Genomic DNA, 20,727 nt, shown 5'->3' on the forward strand with positions numbered 1-20,727 from the left:
TCAAACAGTGTGTGTGGAACGAGCAATAAGGAGACAAGTGTGTGAGAAAGATAGATAAGCGTTTGTGGTTATTCCAGATTTGTTAAGTAAAGCTTTCCTGTTGTTCATCATCCTGTATAAGAAGTATAACAGAAGATAAAAAGATACAACAAAATGTAAGTTTGCCTTTATTTTGTTGAGTTTAGATGTTTTAAATAGAATGTTTTCATGATTTGCTATCCCAACAGTGCAGGCCCGGCTCTAGCTAAGCGCCCCTCAAACATGTCAAGTCCCCCAATGCTGTCAGGCTTGGCAGTGAGGGAGTGGAGTAAGGTGACAAGGCAAATTTCCCTCAGGCAGCAATTTCGAAAGCAATGGTAAAAATGCAACTCGGATGAATGTGAAGACTGGAATCATCAGGTCATGGATGATGGTGGACAGCAGAGATGGAATTGGCTGAGGTTTAGAGCCAGTTTTAACGTAAGCCCATTCGAGCGATGCCTGTACTCGGAACAGACTCCTCACCAAAGTATTTCAGGTCTACCATTGCAGTCGCACTTCCATGTTGATCATTCAGTTTGGCTTTGCTGCACCTGTGTCTCCTACGCTGGAGGAAACTAAAGAAGAACTCCCTGTTTGCTCATCTCATTTAAGTTAATATAGCTCAGAATAAGTATTGTTGGCATTGCATGCTATCTCCAGCTGCCTTGACACAATTCTTAGGTGTCACATTAACACACATAAATCACATTAAGGCAAACACTTGAATGAAGCTGACTTAACTGAAAACAGAGACGTTTTATGTAAATCACTGCCTTTATTTGGATAAAGCTCCACCCCTTTTGTTGCATTGTGGTCCAAGGCAAAGCCTGCTAAGAAACCAAACTTAACTAGAGAGACAAAATGTAAAAGTTATAAAATGAAAATATCTTCTGGTAAGAGAACAGAATTAAAAGAGCATCATAAAGAGTTCAGTTAATGATGAACAGCACGTGAACAAAGTGCAGTGACATCCTCACTCACGCGTCTCATCACATCGGCAGCGTTGCCTGTCTGCGGTGTCCTCATCCCATTTAGATGTTTTTATTCACCCATATTGATACAGTGCCTTTAAAAAAGGAAATACACGTTTTCATACATTTTTATTGAATAAATCAAAGATAAAATTGAAAATGTGGGAACAATGTTTCTCAAAAAAAGAGAGAGTTAGAGTCAAATGAGTAGAAAAATCAGTAAGCAGAAAGATGTCTAAGTGGTAAATGCATTAAACTAGCACACTAATACAATGAAAATGGCCAACAATGGGGCCGTGTTAAAAACTGTTAGGGAAAGGGGAAGAAAATAGATATTTATGGACTTTTTCCTTGGCATTTTCAAAAATGTTAGCCAAGGTTTTGAACACAATAAAAGTGAATTATTAAATTTGTCTAAAATGAGGCGATGCTACTTCAGCTGTATGAACAATAAAAATGGACTTCCATAAAGATACCGTTCAGAGTCAAACAGATATGATCCAGCAATACTCCACAAACATCTTGTTATATTTACATTGATATTTTTCCTAACCTGTCCCTTAACATTTGTTCGGAATAATATTTCTATATCAATTTTTCTTACAAGTGTAGCTTAAATTGCTCTACAAAAAAATATAGGTACAAAAGAAAATTGAACACTTTATAAAAGTAAATAAGAAGCAAATTCAGAAGTCCTTGTCCCTTTTAATAAATACATTGCATAGTCAAATGGCCAGGGAGAAAGACAAACTTGAAGCCGTCAAGGAGGCTGGAGATAATAAACCTCTGGGGGTCAGTCCCCTTGTTCAGCCCCCTCTGGCCATCCCGTCATACACATAAATGTGGCCATCTCAGTCCAACCACAATTCCATTTCAGGATGATCTTGTGAACTTTTCTTCTCTCCAGCATCACAGGCAGTTGGAGTTGACTGGGCTGGGCACCACTGAAATAAATTAGAAAATGAAAACATAAAAAACAACAGAAGTTACTGCCCAGTGCAAATCTGACAAACTGTGCCTTTTTATAAATTTATTACAACTAATACAAGTCATTAAAAAAGCCAAATTAGAAAAGTCAGCTTGTTAATGTTTTTCGAAATGTTTGACATTTGTAGTTTGGCACTTCTCTCTTGGCAAAGCATTCCAGATTTTTGTTGGCATGAGTATAGAAAGCTGCCTCACCAGTTGTCCTGCTTGACCTTGGAGTAAAAAGCACAGCAAAGTTTGAGAAGCTAAGAGTAAACCGAGAAACGTTTGGGAGCGTAATGGGGCAGACCCACCAAAATACAGGCAGGGTCTACAACACTCAGCGACATATGTATAACAAGTTATGTATTAACAGGACTTTGAAATCAGTCCTGCATGAGACTGGCAGCCAGTGCAATGAGACTGAGACAGTTTTCAGAAGTTGGGGGAAAGAAACAAAAAGCAGGCTAATACCTCCTGATCATTTGGCAAAGGCACAGAAGATCCAGAACAAAAATTCAGATGGAGGATTCTGGAGGTGCCGGGAAGGAGAGCCACCCACTACGTCAACATGGCACACATCTGTCCTTCCTTCTTCTTTAACCCCATAGCAAGGCTGGACTCTCCCACCTCACTATAACCGTTAAAGTGATAAACACAGGAGATAAACAGTGTTCATGACCTTAGTTCCAACATTAATAAAGTGTACTCTTACTTTTTTGTTCTGCCTCCTTTCTTGGTATACCTGTAGAGCAATCTTTACCGATGTAAACCATCACAATAGGTAAAGGTCTGCTTACAGTAAAGTCTAACTAATAATAGTATTTTATAATAGTCCTTCATAACAATGGGTTTTTTGTGTACATGGGTCCATAGGCGATAGAAAAAGAACATTTTCGAATTTGGCTTCCCCATTAGTTTTAATCATAAGCTGAAAGCCTACGTTTCACTCCATCTACTGGCTTTTCCCTGTCATAATTACAGCACACATCATGCAAACCAGTTTGTCGACTTTCCTTGAAGGCAGTCGAGTTTCTTTCACTTTCGTTTCTTCAGAAGCAGAACCTGCGTTGTTCAGACAGGATCTCCATTCACAATGGCAGCAACTCACCTGTCCGTTGATCAGTACTCCTGCTCACTGTGCAAGGAGGTCTTGAGGGAGCCGGTCACCATCCCGTGTGGACACAGCTACTGTATGCGCTGTATTAATGATTGCTGGGACCAGCCGGATACAGAGGGGAACTACAGCTGTCCTCAGTGCCAAAACACATTTAACGTGAGGCCTGAACTGAACAGAAACACCATATTGGCAGAACTGATCGAGAAACTGATGGAGGTAACAGCTCATGCCAGCCCGTCTCAGAGTTACGCTGGACCTGGCGATGTGCCCTGTGACGTTTGTCCAGGGAGAAAACGTAAAGCTTCAAAGACCTGCCTGACCTGCCTGGCCTCCTACTGCGACACTCACCTGCAGCCCCACTTTTATTGTCCGGCCTTCAAGAGACACAAAATAGACGAGGTGACTGGAAAACTTGAAGAGAAACTCTGTGGAAAACACCAGAAAGTTCTGGAAATCTTCTGTAGGACCGACAAGACCTGCATCTGTCTATTGTGTGCGGCAACTGAACATAAGAATCACAAGACGGTGACACCCGATGTGGAGAGAGCTGGGAGACAGGTGAGGAGTGGGCTGGGAATGGAGAGGGTTAACTGGGAAAAGAAGAAGGGGCCAGGACCATGAGTGAGGTGTTGTTGTGACCTTTCAGGACTGAATGGAAAGAATTTTTACATGGAAAACGCTGTCTACGCTTTGTGAGATACAGCCAGGCAGTCAGGTTTTCAATAGTCAGAGCGCTTTCTTATTTTTTTAAACAAGTTAGAAAACATATGTATGGTGTAACGTTGTGTGGGCACTCAGGGGTTGAGTTTCTTTAATTTTTTAGTTTCCTTCATCAAAGAGATGGAGATTACATTTATGTGTATTACATATTCAGTGTCCATTCTCCCTCCTGGAATGCTTCAGTTTGAGCCCCTTCTAAAATGACTCCTATCACGTCAATGTAGCAAACCTTTTTGCTGTGTAATAAAACAAATAAGTAAAAAACATTTGGTGACAATTTATTATGTGACAAAGTGTTGATTATGATGTCCAGGGTGGCACAGTGGCACAGTGGGTAGCACTGCTGCCTCACAGTTAGGACACCTGGGTTCGCTTCCCATGTCCTCCCTGTGTGGAGTTTGCATGTTCTCCCCGTGTCTGTGTGGGTCTCCTTCCACAGTCCAAAGACATGCAGGTTGGGTGCATTAAATTAAATTAAGTCCTAAATTGTCCTTAGTGTGTGATTGGTGTGTGTGCGTGTGCCCTGCGGTGGGCTGGCGCCCTGCCCAGGATTTGTTCCTGTCTTGCACCCTGTGTTGGCTGTGATTGGCTCCAGCAGACCCCCGTGACCCTGTGTTAGAATATAGTGGGTTGGATAATGACTGATGACTGACTGACTATGATGTCCAGAGTGTATTTCAGTTCCCTGTTAAGACGGTCAGTACTGTGTATTTGCACTGAAGGACTTTTTTGGGTTTTTTTTGTCAGTTTGTATCGGGTACCTGTTGTCATTTCTCAGAGAACTGGCTGACAGGCCAAGAATGTCTCCGTCAAGCTTCAGTCCATCATGCCAGCTTGTACTGGAAGCCTTTAAATGACTGAGGAGGTGCTACATCCTGTTTTCATATGGTGTGGGCACAGATGCATAAAACATTACGTGTTTTTGCCAGCATAAAAAGTCATTTCTCCTAACATAATTGGGGTAATTGACTGCACTTTATTGAAATATGGTTACCTAGCAAGTATAAAGCTGCTTTTATTAACCATAAGCAGTGACACTCCATTAATGCACAAGTCACCTGTGATCCTTAAATTAGACCGACAATGGTCATGTCTCGATGGCTGGGTCAAACCGTGATTCATTTATTTTGAGGCAATATAGCTTTGACAGACATGATGGTGCAGGATGTGGCAGCTGGCTTGTTGGTGAGGTCGCTGGCTGAACCCTCAGTGTTTCATTTGGCCTGCACAATTCATTGTGACCACAATCACGTCATTAAATGTGCCAAGGGGTAGCGGCTACCCGCTCAGACACCGCCGCCTTACGCCTTTATAGCTCTATAACCCCACAACTCTCACTTGGGGAGCACAGACAGATGTTCTGGAAATCAGGGGGCGGGATCTTGACGCATCAGGGGGAGAGGCTGCTCTACCAGCCAATGAAGTTCTTCACAATTGTGATTGCATATGTATGAGGTTGATTAGCACGCTTCATAAGGCATATTCAAGTATGTTTACAAGGATGATTGTGACTTAAAACGGGTAAATTGTATAGAAATGTCAGTACACCAGGGTTTAAAAATCAGTTTTATTTTTGCAATATGCATTTCCCTGTTTTTGGGTGTCTTCATAGTTTCATGATCAATATCCGATTTATAAATGAAGCCCTGGTGTCCTCTTATTCCTTTACCTTTCCTTATTCTGCTTCAGTCCTTTTCTATGTAATTCTTCTATTTTCCATCTCTGCCCGGTGTTCAGATGTCTTTCCCCCATTTTGTCTCCACACAGAGTCACTTGGAAAAGAGAAGGTCTATAATAAAAAACAGGATTAGTGAGAAAGAGACGACACTGAAGAAGATGAAGGAGAAGTTAGAGGGGATTCAGGTGAGTCTCATGTCCTGTTCACAGGACAGACATTGCTACATTAATGTAAAATCTTTTATGTCTATGATATCAAAATCCAAAGTAAAAGGTACAATGTTAAATGTAGAGTTTTAATGTACATAGCTCCCCTCAATAGTTTCCTCTTGTCAAATAATTTTGAAAATATCGGTTCCTTTTATACTTTATACTCTGTGGTAACATGCCAGCAGGAATGCAAAATCAAAAATGAGATCTCCTTAATATCTTCCTGGTTTCTCTTAGATAGCAATGAGATCAGATAGAAATAAAATGGAGACAAGTTCTTTTGTGTCGTGCCTCTCTGAGTTTTCTCCCGGGGACAAAATACCACAGTAGTCTCCCAAGTGTCTTCCCTCGACTTTCAGCAGAGAGCTCAACAAAGTCACACAAGGGGCTCAGATTTTCCAAGCATTGTCTTGACATTTTATTTTGTAATTTAAAATTATTTTCATTGTGTGCTCAGTTACAGATGGTGAAATGTATGGAAAGCTGTTTGTGGTAAAAACACACTTTACTATGCTTACAAAGCTATTGTCTTTGCTTCTGAATAACACTGTTAGTTGGTCTAACATATGTAGCAGTGCTCCATTTAGATCATAAGTCATTCTGGAAACATAAGGCAGGCAATACGACAATGGACTTCAAGCCCTGAGGCTATGTGTTTAAATCCCACCGCTGACCCCATGTAACTACGAGCAAGTCACTTCATCTGCCTCTGGTACTATTAGATTATCAAAAGAATTGTAACCAATAATATATCAGATCTTGTAAGTCACCTTAGTTAAAGAAATCAGACCAATAATAAAGAAAAAATATTGAGTCAAGACTAGAAAGAGATCTCACAAAATAATAACTTGCTTTTCAAACCGTATTCTCAAATTTGACTCCTTTTACCTCATTTGCATCTCATGTCTCCTTTTGGTCGAAAACTATTTCTCCTAAGGAATTTCAGGAGAAACATCTGTGACAATGTTGATTGTGAAATCTCTATGTATATAAAATCCTACGTCAGTCCTTCTGTATGTCTGTTTGCTTTTCAAGAGAGAACTACTTAACGGATTTAGATTGGATTTTTTTTCTATAATTTGCTTGAACATTCTGGTTGATTTTGCGACTTCACTCTTCACGCTAAGTATCAGAGTTCGCTTGCAAGAGTGATTTATTCACATGAATCCTAGGATGTGAGAGGCATGACGTCAGGATTGAGGAGCTGTGTGGGGCCTTCCTCAGTCACATACCAGCCTACGTTCGAGTCGCTCTACCTCCAGAAACATTTTGGTGCATGCCTTGCTTCTGCTTAGCTAGCAATGCCTGTTTGTTTATTGATTTTTAAAGTTTGTCCTGTTTCAGTACTACGCGGGCGGAGCCGTGGGGGACAGCTAGTGAAGCGTAAATGAGAATCTCTCTGAAGTCTCATGAACCATCAAAGATCAGCCTTTTTAGCAGCAACGTATTCCTATAGGCTTTCACGGCCTCGATGAATTGTAGCTCCTCTGAAGCTCATGGGGTTGAATTGAATTTATGTTGTCTTGTAATCAGAGTTCTGCTGAGTCAGAGGTGCAGAAACACGAGGAGACCTTCAAGTCGATACTTGAGTCCATTGAGAGGCTGAGGTCAAAAGTCAATGAGGTCATTAGAGAGTACGAGAAGAAGGAAGTGAGAAAAGTTGAAGAGATCATGGAGTGCCTGAAGGAGGAGATTGAAGAACTGAAGAGGAGAGATGCTGAGCTGGTCAGGCTTTCACAGTCAGACGACCACATCCACTTCTTAAAGGTGAGAGGGCTGGTTAAGGCACACACTGGGGGGCTTTTCTGACACCCAAGTCTTTCCTTCTCATGTTCTCTTGGTGTCTTCTCTCCACATATAGAAGTTCCCATCTCTCACTGTTCTTCCTGGAGGAGGAGCAGCACCCAACATCAATGTTAACTGCAACCTTCTTCCTGAGAATCTGAGGAAAGACCTTTCTGATCTGAAGAAGAGTCTGGGGGTGGTCAAAGGCTGGGAGCTTGTGAAGACCATTAAAACTGGTGGGTTGTTGGTCCTCAGGTGACCTCCTCGGTCTGTGCAAAGTGAGACCCCGAGGTGGGACATAAAGATGCCCTGACTGTCTTGGGTACCAGAGACTCATATTTTGGATTGTTTTTTGTGTTCTTTTCCTCAGAGGTGGAGGATTCAGGTCACATCCTTCAGAATCTAAGAAGCAGAAGTTACCTTCTAAAATGTGAGTTTCTTTCTACCTTTTTTGCTTTCAAAAAACCAAAATGCAAGATTGTCTTTATTCACAACCTCCGGGTTTAGAAGTGTCACATGCTTGCATTAAGTGAAAGGAAGAATATGTCACATGCTCCTTTGACTGACCTTCACAAAGTGTTACAGTTACACAATATGTCGATTATTTTCCCTGCTGGGGTTATTTTAATCCACTCTGTCGTCAGGAGAGACGTGTCACTGGAGGCAGGAAGGTAGCAACATCAGGATGAGATGGTAGAGAGTGTCGATTATCACAGCAGGTTGTGTGTGAAAAGACAATCAACTTTAAAACACAGTCTCTGAAAGTCCATGAGACAACAGCCGAGGTTTGTTTCACAAATCTGATGCTAAAATTCATTTAGCAATACCTTTGTAATCATGAAATGTAAAAAAAACTTTGACTTGGACCTTGTAAAGGTTTTCTGGGATTGGAAGCAAAAACTAAAGCTTCCTAAGTGTTTGGCAACACTTTGCACCCTTATCCCGTTTTTGGGGCCTGTACTGCACATTTCTCAGGTAAAGATGAGAACAAAGGTGGTGAAACAGTGTGGGAGAGACGGAAGAATGGATTTCTGTCCTTGGCTGCCCTCCAATGCTGCTTCTTCCATTCTCATCTTCCACTCACCCTCATCTCCTTCATTCACAGCCTGTCTTCTCTTCCTCCTCTTTCTCTTTTTCCTCTCTTTCTCTCAAGTCACCTGTCATAATCCTGATTTTTTGTTTCCATTGTATTTCTTGCTCCTACTTACTTATTTCTCCTCATTCTCACACACCAATTCTCAAACTTCTTCTTCCTTAACCCACTTGTATCTCCCCAGTTCTTCATGTCACACAAGTCTTCTTTGGTCCCACTTTTGTTTTTTCTCCTTTTCTCTTCCTCCATGACAGTCACAGTCCTCACAGTCCACTCTTTCTGTCCACATCCTCTGCCCTCTGACCTCATTAAACATGTGAATGTGGGTTGCAGTAAAGACTGAGGTGCTACCCTCTGGTGGTCCGCATGACCACCATACCGCAGACTCTCAACATTATGATGATGATTTTTTTTTTCATCTCATGTGACACCTGAGGTTCATGACGGTCACAAATGAAATTCTTTGTGTTTGATGCTTTTCTTCTCTCAATTCTCAAGTCTCCTGTGTCATAACTTCAGACCCATCTCCAAGTTGCCCTTTGTTTCTAGAATTCCACAGCTGAAAACCTTCTTAAATGAAATTGGCATTTGTGAAGTATTTCAGTCAGGTTTTAAGACACAACACAGCACGGAGTCTGCACTTTTGAGGGTTCTTAATGAATGGGGGTCTTGTCGCTGTTAGATCTCACTGCAGCATTTGATATAGTTGACCGTGACGTCCTCATCGCCTGTCTTGAGCAGTCTTTGGGTGTAGCTGCTTTGGAGTGGTTCAGGTCTCACCTCACAGGCAGAAGCTTTTCAGTCAATCTGGGAGATCTCTTCTTATCCTCAGCCCACCTCATCTGTGGGGTCCCTCAAGGATCTATTCTGGGGCCTCTTCGTTTTTCACTGTACGTGTTGCCTTTAGGTGGCATTTTAAAAAACACAATTGCTTTCCATTGCTACTCAGATGATACACAACTATATCTTCCACTGAAACAGATCCAAACCAATTCTCTTAAACCTTTATTGGAATGTCCAGAGGATGTTAAAATATGGATGTCACTATTTTTTTTTACTCTAAAGAGATTGTGTGTTTTGGAATTTCTGATCTTGCTTGTGCTCCTGCAACTAATCTGAGCCCTTTGACAGGCTGCTGTAAACCCTTTGGTGTGATTTATGATAATGTCCTCGAACTCAACAAGCACATTAACTTTATTGTCAAAGCTTGATTCTCAGGGTATTATCTAAGGCCAAGCCCCTTCTTTCTGTGTATGATTCTGAAGCACTGAATCTCCTTCTATCCCACTCAGGTCTGGTGATGCCACCTCTGCGTGGTATCAACTCTCAATCCAGACTCTATTCCTGTGTAGCTCCTAGTTGGTGGAAGGAGCTGGCCACCTTCATCCATACTTCTGACTCCCTCATTGTATTCAAAAATCAATTGAAAACCCACCTGTTCTGTCTATTTGATTAAATATTTTATATTGTTGGTTAATTTGTTGCTAGATTAAGTTCAATTGCTTTATCAATTGTAATCTATGATTGTAAAGGTATTATCTTGACTATTGTAACTCCATTGGAGTCCATCAGTCTTCCTTTGCTCACCTTCAGTTCGTCCAGAACGCTGCTGCCAGCTTCTAACAGAATCCCATCACACCAGTCTTAACTTCTCTATACTGGCTTCCTGTTCACTTCAGGATTGAGTTTCAGTTTTTACTCTCTCTGAATGGTTCCGCCCCCTCCTATCTTACTGATCTTCATGGTCACTGAGGTCCTTTGACCTGAAGTTATTGGTCGTACCGACGTCCAGACTTAAGCTCAGAGGAGGCCGTGTTTTTGCAGTAGCTGCCCCTAAGCGTTCTATATTAGGTCAGTACCAGCTTCAGTGATGTGTGCAGGAGGGCGTGGTCTGGAAATAGAAGTGGGCGGGGTTATAGCTGGGCTTCTCTTTTGGTGGTCTGTGGAAAAGGGAGAAAAGGCATTCTGGAAAAATAAGGCAGGTAATATGACATTAGACTTCAATCACTGAGGTTTTGTGTTTAAATCCCACTGCTGACACCATGTAACTATGAGCAAGTCACTTCACTTGCCAGTGGTACTATTAGTTAAATAAAAGAACTGCAACCAATTATATATCAGATATTGTAAGTCACCTTATGTAAGGCATCAGACCAACAATAAGGAAAAAACATGAAGTCTGAAAAGAGATTAAAACAAGACTAGAAAGTGATCTCACAAAAAGTAATTTGCTTTTCAAACCAAATTCTCCAATTTGACTCCTTTTATCTCATTATCTCTGCATCTCATGACTCCTTTCGGTCTAAAGTGATTTTAGGAGAAACATCTGTGACTGGGCTTCTCTTCTGGTGATCTGTGGATGAAGGAGTTTAGGCATTAGTGCAGTCCATCAACCTCTGACTCTGCTTCTTATCCTCCATTACACCCTAACACTGTTTCCCATCTGCGCGTGTGTGACAATATATGTATTTTATTATATTATATAGTAGCCGTTCCCCGCGGCTCCATAGTAGTAAAACAGGACAAACTTTAAAAACCAATAAACAAAAAGGCATCGCTAGCTAAGCGGAGGCAAGTTACACTCCAAAACGCAGAGGTAGACTGACTCCCTACTCCTAACGTCGCGCTTCCCCTTCCCTCGGCCTGCAGCCTCTGATTCAGATTAGCTCAAATGTATCACTCCTACGAGCGAACTATGATTCTTAGCGCGATGACAGAAGTCGCAACTTCAACCGGAATGTTCAAGGAAATTTTAGAAAAAATATCCGTTAAGTCATTCTCTCGTTCGCTAGCTAAGTGGATGTAAGATATGTCCCGAGGTGGGCACGTGAATGAGGAGGGCGCGGTCCCCCTCCCCTCGGCCCACTGTGTCTCCCTTGGATTTGCACAAATAAATCGGTGCCACAAGCGAACTCTCATATTTAGCGCGATGAGAGAAGTCGCAAAATCAACCGGAATGTTCAGGCAAATTACAGAAAAAAAACGTCAAGTAGCTCTCTGGTGAAAAGTGAACAGATAAACAGGCAGATGATGGATTTTATATAGAGATATATGTAATGATGTATTTATGGAAGCTGTAGAGCACTTTGGTCAACTACTTCTGTTGTTTGTAAATGTGCTCCACAAATAAAATTAACTTGACTTGACTTAATGTCAGCAGATTTCCTCACTCATTATCTTTTCTCTCCATGCAGACTCCTGTCCGCTCACTCTGGACGCAAAAACAAAAAACAACTGGCTTCATCTGTTTGCAAGGACAACAATGGTGGCACATATGGAGACACAGACCCCGTTTTCTGATCATCCTGAAAGATTTGAGTTTTGGCCGCAAGTCCTCTGCAGTGAGGCTCTGGGTGGGACTCACCACTACTGGGAGGTCGAGTGGAGTGGAGAGGAGGCGCTCATCGGAGTCGCGTACAACGCAATCCAGAGGAGTGGGGAGAGTCAGGAGAGTCGCCTTGGATTCAATGACAAGTCCTGGTGTTTGTCCTGCTCTCGATCCGGTTACTCTGTGTGGCACAACAGCATAAACACTCAAATCAGTGCCTCCTACTGTCAGAGAATAGGGGTGTACCTGAACTGTCCCGCTGGCTCTCTGTCATTTTATAGCGTCTCAGACACAATGACCCTCCTGCACACGTTCAACGCCTTCTTTACTGAGCCACTCTATCCAGGGTTTGGGGTTGGAAAAAAGTCCAGTGTGGCAATCTGCCCTCTGAACCCATGTGTCCAGTGACCGGGGTGGTCTGCAGGCCAGTCTGGTGACCAGGATGGTCTCAAGTCTTGTGTCACACACACACTGTCTTGTTATTCTGGAGTGATGAAGAAGACGATTCTGCAGAGTCCATCTGAGGTCTCATTCACAATACCTCACACACACACACGCACGCACACACGCACACACACACAGCTACTAGCTGTCTTGCCATTCCTCCTCCCAGAGTGACCCTTCATCCTTCAAAGTCCTGCTGATCAAGAAAATAAAAAGAAGAGATGTCTGTGCGCCGCCTTCCATTCAGCAGATGTCAGAGAGAAAACTCCTCATCTTTAGGTGACCCTTTTGCTGTTCGTCTTTGTTCAACAAACTCAATGGCCACACAGTGGCGCTCTCTTGACGGTTTAAAATTTCGATTTCAGTCTGCAGTACAACAGTCAAGAAAACTATGGGGACAAATGTGACATAGGACTTGAGTCCCTGCCACCCAGAAGATGAAATCCTAAATATTAAATAGTGAGACTTTAAACTGACTCAGTAGTTAGCACTGCTGCTTGACAGATCCAGGATTCAAACCTCACACCCAGCCTGAACACCATCTGTGAGGGATTTCCATGTTGTCCGTATGCATTTCTATATCAATGCTCTTGACTTTCTTTCCAGGTTCCAAAGTCCGGTGTTTTAGGTGAGCTGGCGCTTCACAACTGTCACTGTAAGGGTGTGTGATGAGCTGGCATCCCAGGGAAGGTTTCTCCTGCCTTGTGATCAGGATGGGCTCCAGCTTCCTCTGATCCTTTACATCACGAGTGTCCAACACTGGTCCTGGTGGGCCACAGTGGCTGCAGGTTTTCATTCTAACCATCTTCTTCATTAGTGACCAGGTTTTGCTGCTAATTAACTTCTTTTGCTTTAGTTTTAATTATCTTGACTCCAGTCCCTTTGTTCTTTCTTTTTCTTTAATGAGCAGCCAAACAATAACGAGACACAAAATGAGCCGCCACACAACCAGCTCACAATATCTGAAAATAAAGAAAGGTGATGGTCTCGGGAAAGCTGATCTCTCAGGTCACCCAAACATCTTGATGGTGTTCTTAGAAAGAACAGAAAAATCAACAGTTTTGGAAATGTCTGCTGTGGCAGAATGAGAGCGGCAACAAGCTGTGGAAATAAAGAACAGCAATAATCGGCATCTGATTAAGAGATTGGTTGGAGTTTGAAATCCCAGTTTAGCTGGTCATCTGTGGGCTTGTTTCACATCTTATTTCTGTTTGGCTGCCATTTAATGAAGAAAGGAATAAAATGCGAATGTTTGAATGTTTAAAAACAGGGCTATTAAAATGAAGGGTAAAGGAGTTAATTAGCAGCGAAAACTGGAAACTGATTAGGAAAAGGGTGAGAATGAAAACCTGCAGCCACTGCGTCCCGCCAGGCCCGGAGTTCGACACCCCTGCTTTAAATGGCTTACGTGGATTCCTAAAATGGGTAGGTGGGTCAGGGCATCAATCCTTTTATTCTTATCTCTTCATTGACACTCTTCCTTTTGTCTTCATTGATTAGCAGTTCTACGTGGTGACTTTTGAGAGTCACCTAACAAGATGGGTGCAGAGAGTACCCAACACAACCCTGGCGGTGGTGATCTAACCCTAAAAGGGGTCCTAAAGTGTTTAAAGAAATACAGAATAAAAACAAAGGAGTGTAGAAAAGAGTGAAGCGTTTCTAATGATAAACGACTGATACAGTAGAGATGTAGAAAGACAAAAGAAGTACATCAGTCAGAATGTCATATAGTGTCTGTCACGGTTAGAAAGTGTAGAAGTTGAATTTGGACCACCGGTTCGGTGTTGCCCCTGGCATGTAATGTAGGCATGTGCTGCATTGCTTACTGGGTTTACGTGGAGTCTCTGTTCTTCTGAGCTTATGTTTCAAGGTTAAAGTTTCTATAAATGTAAGCAATATATACATTTTAAAAGCAAATACACAGTTAAATATCACAGTGAAGTGCGTACTGAAAACCGCTTTAGAAGTGGTAACCTGTAGTAGGAAGCACGCATCAAGTCTTTACCTCAGAATGAACAGCAGACAATTTTGTGGTCGAGTTAGTGGGCATCCTGTGCCAGCTCTAAACAGGAAGTTGTAGTAAGCAGAGGAAGAAGTTGCGCCCTCTGTAAGAAAGAAACTGCAACATCTGAGTAAGGGCGCTTTGGCACACACTAACAGACCGTGCAATTAAAAATAAGAAGGGAGGTGCACAGGTCACTGGCCAGGGTCAGTTAGGACCATCCGAGTTTTTACTGTCCTGTCAGCCACTAGGAGTCACCAATAGCATTAGAGCTTATGTTATGAGCAAGAACTAAAAATTTGATTTCGGAAAATATATAAAAGGACACGGAATGAGCTTCTCTGGCCAGACTTAGAAAATAAAAGAAGAGCGATTGACACTTCGTCCCGTCTGGACTTATTTTCCTCAGCGTAAAAAGGAGAACAGGACACTCTGTGAGGGTGGCAGGTGCAGTTCTTCCACAAAAGGAAGAGAAGTTCCAGTGAAGAAAGGAGGGAGATGATGGCAGTGAATGTCAGGAATGAACGGAGGGTAAGCTCAAGGTGGCACACGGGTACCACACAATCATACCCTGACTGAGTGTCTCTCCTCAAAGTCTCAGGAGATGAAATGTAATGGAGCCCCCGAGGGGAATGAGTGGGTTTGCTAAATGAACGAATGACTGTGAAAATGCCAGAAAGTTCAGGATGTTCTTTAGTTTTTTATTTTGATTCGGTGAGTTTCAGGTGCAAATTGCAGGAGCAGTGATCAGTGAACTGTTCATAGAGACTTGTGCTGTACATCCATGAGATGGCGCTAACAAATAAACCCCAGGAAAGTTAACAATGTAGAGGGAAGTGCTGCAGATGTTTTTATCCATTAGAGTGTATGATTTTATAATATGAACGTTTATCAATTATGTTCAGAACCAATCAAAATCCTCCATGATATTAATAATTCAGCATTAGGGCATTCTGTTTAGTCAATGAAAAGTCCTTCACCAAACGGACACATCGATTACGACGGCTACGACAAGAACATGTCGACCTCACACAGAAGGCTCAGGATGATGAAAACAGAGCAGTAGAGTCCCGTCAGCCCGGTGGTCATTGTGTGTGTTTTCAATTTGGGTTCTCAATATTTTTTGATCAAATGTGCTTCAGGCAGGTGACATTCAGTCAAGAGGGTGACATTAATGGAGCAGCAGTGATCCATTTGAGTCACTGGACTGAAAACAATCTGTAGTTAGGACGGGGCGCCATACTGTCCTTCGTGGGTGAAACCCAAAGAGGTGGGGCCACCCTGATGTCATGGCTGAAGGACGGCCCCTTAGCCTTTATATTTTGGAGCAGGGAGCGAATGCTTTAGTGGTCCACAGAAGTTCTTAGGATGCGTTAATTGTAAGTACGGATTGATTAGTTTATAGATTCTGCTTCTTGTTTGGCCGCATTAAGCACTGGGACTCGATTACGCTTACCTGCCTCTTGTCTTACGGTGTTTTGTTTTTATGCCTTTTCACCATGTTGTGCTTGAATTTATGTGTTTTAAGCTAAATATTGTTATTTATGAACATTATCATTTGCCTTGTGCTTAAGCCCGAGGTTTTTGCAGATTTGCTTCACCATTGATGGGCATTTTTCACATTTTTATATCATTTCTGACATTTAAGTTATTTTGAACTTTAAAATCTGTTGTCTGTTTTTTGGGCCCGATTAGACCAAAGGCTGCCTGTCATGTCTCACCCAGGACTCCTCTCATGTTTCAGGTCCCTTCTGTTCATATGGAATTCTTTGATGTGTGATGTTTATGTGAGTCATTCTTTATTTTTAGTCTTGGCTCTGTTTACAGGCTGCCTGTGTTTTATTCCATGTCTTCTTTTGTGGATGGCCCCCCGCAAGAGGTGGGACCACCTGCCAATCACCAGCAGGAACTGCCCTCCATCCTATAAATCTCCCACAGTTCTTTGCAGGTCATTTTGAATGTGACTGGCAGTTTTGTTTCTGCTGTGCTTATTGTGATTATTGTGGTTTTGATTTTGCCTTTGGATTTCGTTTTGGGGACCTGGGATTCACCTGGGATTGCCTTGCTGCCAGTTTATTAATGCCATCTGTGCTCTTCGGAGCTTCTTAGTGAGGCAAAGCATTTATAAAGACTCTGTGTGTGTGTCTTATGACTAGCCAGGGTCTGAAGGCGATAGCCCCCTCTAGTGGCCACGTTTTAAAGTGCTTTTGGAATGTATTGGGAGTTCTGTGCTTTGGGACTCCAAGTCCACAATACTACCTGAGGAGCTGGGAGGTCAGGCTGCCAGGGGTGAGGCCTAATCTCAGAGACGGAAAGAAATGAATTACACTTAGCTTTGTTCCTGTACTTGAGTAGATTTTGTAGGTAACTGCACTTTTTAAAGTAGTGTTAAAATGTAAATACTTTTACTCTTTAAAAAATATATTTATTTAGGAACAATCTTACTTTGTTGCATTTCCTTGGCAGGTCCTTATGAAGTATAATTAATTGGCTTTGCTCAAAATCCAGAGTTCACATATCTGGGTTACTTCAATGGTGTGTGCTGTTAGTGTAATAAGCTGAGTGTGTGCAATGACTTTTTAATAATAAAGGTTTTATAGAGCGCCCTTCACAAACCCAAGGTCGCTTTACATACAGAGGAAAAGGAGACAAAAGTTTTTCAAAGAGGAAAGTTTTGAGTTGACATTTACAGGTGGAGACATACTAATAATATATACAATAATTAATAACATACTAAATAATACAGGAGAATGATTGATTTCAAATTTCTCTCAGCTTGGCACAGATGTAGTAATAAGAAAATGTTGACTTGTTTTCAAATGTTAAGTCTCACTCTGGTGAAGGAGAGTATGAGACAAGTTACAGTTGATGAAGGACTCCGTTTAATAGAAGTAGGTAATAAATAAAACAGTTTGAAACCACTGAGGCTGCTGTGCTCTTTATTTGGAAAGCTGACAAAGCTGATCATGAGCAGAACTCAAGCAAACGTCTGAACAAAAATATGGGATGAAAAATAAATGAAAAAGGTTCAAAGGAAGGAGTCAAGGTGGGCTACTAACAGAGTGCTGTCTCGTGGAATTTACCTTAACAAATCATTCTTGAGGTTCAGTAAAGGTTCCTAAATGTTCACCTTGGATGTTCTGACTACAAAAATAAATTCTTGAGCTTACAAAGAAATGGAGAAGAAACAACAGCCAGGCCATCGTTAACGATCTTACAGACTGTAGAAAGTTACTAGGAAAGTTGGAAACTTTAAGAACTGCATATAACTTCCCACATGGCCAACCCATCACCATTTCAAGGTGTATCTGGCAGTGATGCTTTGCTCTATAATAGAAATATATATGAATATACACTAACAAATGTCAGTAAATGTAACGGTAAAAATACTGTAAATGGTGAAAGCAAAATACCTTTTCTGAAAAAAAGGAAAGTTACCTTATGATCTACTGAAAATGACCTGTATATCTTAAACAATGCATTTCATTATTCTTTTACAGCCAAGTTCTATTAAATCGAAAATTTGCTACATACTGTTTACTGATACATTACAGTTACATTTAAAATTCTGTTAACCTTACAGTGTAAAACCGTTAAATAGCGAAGGTAAACAACTGTAAAAACGGTAAAGCGCTTTCTCAGTAACACTGAAATTACGATATTTGCATAAGTACACGCCCCCTATTACCATATTGTTCCTGGTGTCCCGCCTACCTTTGCACAGGAAGGGAAAAAACTTGGAACATAGCCGACTTATGTTTCTCTGCGTGCTGAAGGGTTTCTGAGGTTATGGACGCTGATTTATGGTGGGTGGCACACCTGTAGGACACCAAACACCACAAAGGCAAACTTTACTTCTCCACCAGACAATGTGCCATTTTCAATGCATATAATTAAATGATAAATGTTTGCTGTTGGTTGTTGTTACTTTACTGACGCAAACTGTGTGATGGTGTTTGATCCTGACAATATTTTCTAATGGTTTCTTGATTGTCATATTTATTACAGTGCATGGGTAAGCATGGGTATGCTTAAATTATTTACTACAAAGTTATACCGTAGACCTAAAAATATTATCACCTTCATTTTTACAGTAAAATTCTGGCAACCACGGCTGCCAGTACTTTACCGTAAATTCAACATTATGTTTTTTTTTACAGTGCGGTTCACGCCAACCCCGACCCATAGTGAAAATCTAGGGATGCATGCCAAAATGAAGACCCGTAATGCGGATCCGCGCATTCTTTTTACTTATATAGCGCCTTTCCAATGCTCAATAAGACTTCGACATGAAGATCTCTGTAGTAATAGGGTGCTGTATCGTGTTACGGATGCCACGAGAAGTAAAGCAGAATGCCCCTTTTTATTGGGTCAAGTGAGTCTGCGAAGCGGCCGGCATGTTGTAATCTACGGGGTTCGCCATCTACAGGCGTCATGCTGCTTCACTTTCTGCAGCATGGAGACGCATGGAGTCCTCGTTCGTTTACTGCTGTTGTTATGGAAACCGAGTCCCAAATGACGGCGCCAGAAGGGTGCGTGACAATTGAGGTGTCGCTGCCAGTTTACAGCACATTTTGTCACAGGTTTTGCAGGATATTTTGCATTCCCGAAGCGCAAACGCGTGTAGCCGTCACGTGCCGCTAAAGATTCACACCGTCGATGAGGCGGTGATTTATTTATTTTACTGGAGGATACCAGGGACAACCCCAGCCTTGGAATGACACACACCCACCCACACACACACACACACACACACACACACACACTACAGAGACAAAAAAGAACACGCTGGGAATTTGAACAATAAAAAGTATAATATTATATAAATTAAAACAATAATACCACCCCTGATCCCTTCGGCAATTTTACATTTAAAATATAAACACAATAAAACACACAGCAAAGTCCATGGAAACCCAAACCGGATGAAATGAGAAGTGGTGCAGTTAAGTCCAGCGATCTGTATGATGAAAGGGAATGGAAAACACAGACCTACCGGTAGTTGCTGTAAGTATGACGACAGATTGATGGTTCAGGAGCGCTCCTTCTTCTGGGAAAGCCAATGAATCCACACACAGTCCTTAGTAGACAGGTAGACAGACGATCCAGACCCCAACAAAGAATACAATCCAGGACACAATGATGATAAAAGCTAAAATGGCAGAATTATCGGCAAGCAGTCCAGCAGATATAAATAACGCACCAACCAAACAAAACAAAACACAACACAAACTTCCTTTCTTTGACACCTACCCTGCTTTTAAACCCCTCTGGCCACCTTTGACCCCAACAGCCCCTGCAAGGACTGCTGGGAGATGCAGTTCTAGCTATTAGTAGCATTGCTACACGCGTGTCATCAGTACATGTGCACGTGTTCGACGGACGGACAGACGGACGAGCGTTTATGCCTCACAAGTTAAGTAATGAAGGCAGTCCAGAATTATTTTGGCGAAACCTAAAGGGGGCTTTGACTTCTTTTAGCCCCTCAGGGCTCATGCAAGACACTATACACAGTAATCCCACTTTCCATAATCAAAGTGTAATGGGCTAGAAATTGGCGTTTTAAAGAGTATGATGTTTCTCTGTGTTGCTTTTAGGGAAAACGCATGTAAATAATAAATATAAAAGCCAATATGAAGGGGCACTAAGGTACCCTTTGTCTGAGACTGAGATGATAAGTGAAAACGCAAATCTCCTGAATAATTCAGGTTCCAGGTTGATGGCTGTCTACAAGATGAATAAATATTTACCTGTCTTTCAAAAGAGTCACCTGCTTTGAATATTAAACTGCTTTGTATCTCATCAGCATGCAAGATTGTGATAACAGAACTGCCTGCTTCCTTAGACAATGTTTGATGTACCTGGTATGAAAATGAATAAGTTCTGGGAACATTCGTCTCTAATCAGCATAACTTCTTAATAGTTGGAAACCATTGTTGGACCAATTAAATAAGTTTACACTATTGATTAGCATAGGAAGTCGGTATGTTGTTTAATCGATTATGTTGATCCGGGCAGCGACTGATGAAGTTATACACCTCTGGGCAAATCAGAATAAAATCAAGTATTGTCAGAGAGTCCCAACTGCTGTCTGCTTCTTTTATGCTTTTGTAGGTGCAGTGGCTTCTGCCTGGCCCAGGACCCCCAATACTTGAGACCGGTAATAGATTTAACATTTCAAAATCATTTAAAATGCTATCTGATTCACAGTTACATGCAAATATTATAAAGGCATCAAAGTCCCCTTAAAGAAGTCAGCCATGAATGATTTGCAGATCCTTAATTATTTGTAAGTGTTTCAGATTTCAAAAAGCCTCTAAGAATGAATGATGGCCACACCTGACCACAGTGCCTTCGATTCCGAGCTGCGTATCCTGCACCGGCCGCTGG

The 20,727-nt window shown here is 41.8% G+C and overlaps 1 protein-coding gene and 1 long non-coding RNA gene across 2 annotated transcripts; one reads left to right on the forward strand and one right to left on the reverse strand.

Annotated features, from left to right (window-relative positions):
• Nucleotides 1-1,178: 1,178 nt before the first annotated feature.
• LOC120520529 lies at nucleotides 1,179-19,369 on the reverse strand. Its single transcript, XR_005631870.1, has 5 exons — nucleotides 19,334-19,369; nucleotides 10,782-10,916; nucleotides 10,151-10,503; nucleotides 5,468-5,587; nucleotides 1,179-1,936 (listed from the first exon to the last, which is right to left on the reverse strand). It is a non-coding gene; the product is annotated as an uncharacterized LOC120520529 (long non-coding RNA).
• Nucleotides 2,688-13,160, forward strand: LOC120520528 (E3 ubiquitin/ISG15 ligase TRIM25-like). Its single transcript, XM_039742826.1, has 6 exons — nucleotides 2,688-3,636; nucleotides 5,566-5,661; nucleotides 7,219-7,452; nucleotides 7,547-7,706; nucleotides 7,841-7,900; nucleotides 11,758-13,160. The coding sequence occupies exons 1-6, from the start codon at nucleotides 3,055-3,057 to the stop codon at nucleotides 12,297-12,299; spliced, it is 1,674 nt and encodes a 557-aa protein (XP_039598760.1). The 5' UTR covers nucleotides 2,688-3,054; the 3' UTR covers nucleotides 12,300-13,160.
• Nucleotides 19,370-20,727: the final 1,358 nt, after the last annotated feature.

Source organism: Polypterus senegalus, unplaced genomic scaffold, assembly GCF_016835505.1.
Source record: "Polypterus senegalus isolate Bchr_013 unplaced genomic scaffold, ASM1683550v1 scaffold_3776, whole genome shotgun sequence".
NCBI classification, from domain to species: Eukaryota; Metazoa; Chordata; class Cladistia; order Polypteriformes; family Polypteridae; genus Polypterus; species Polypterus senegalus.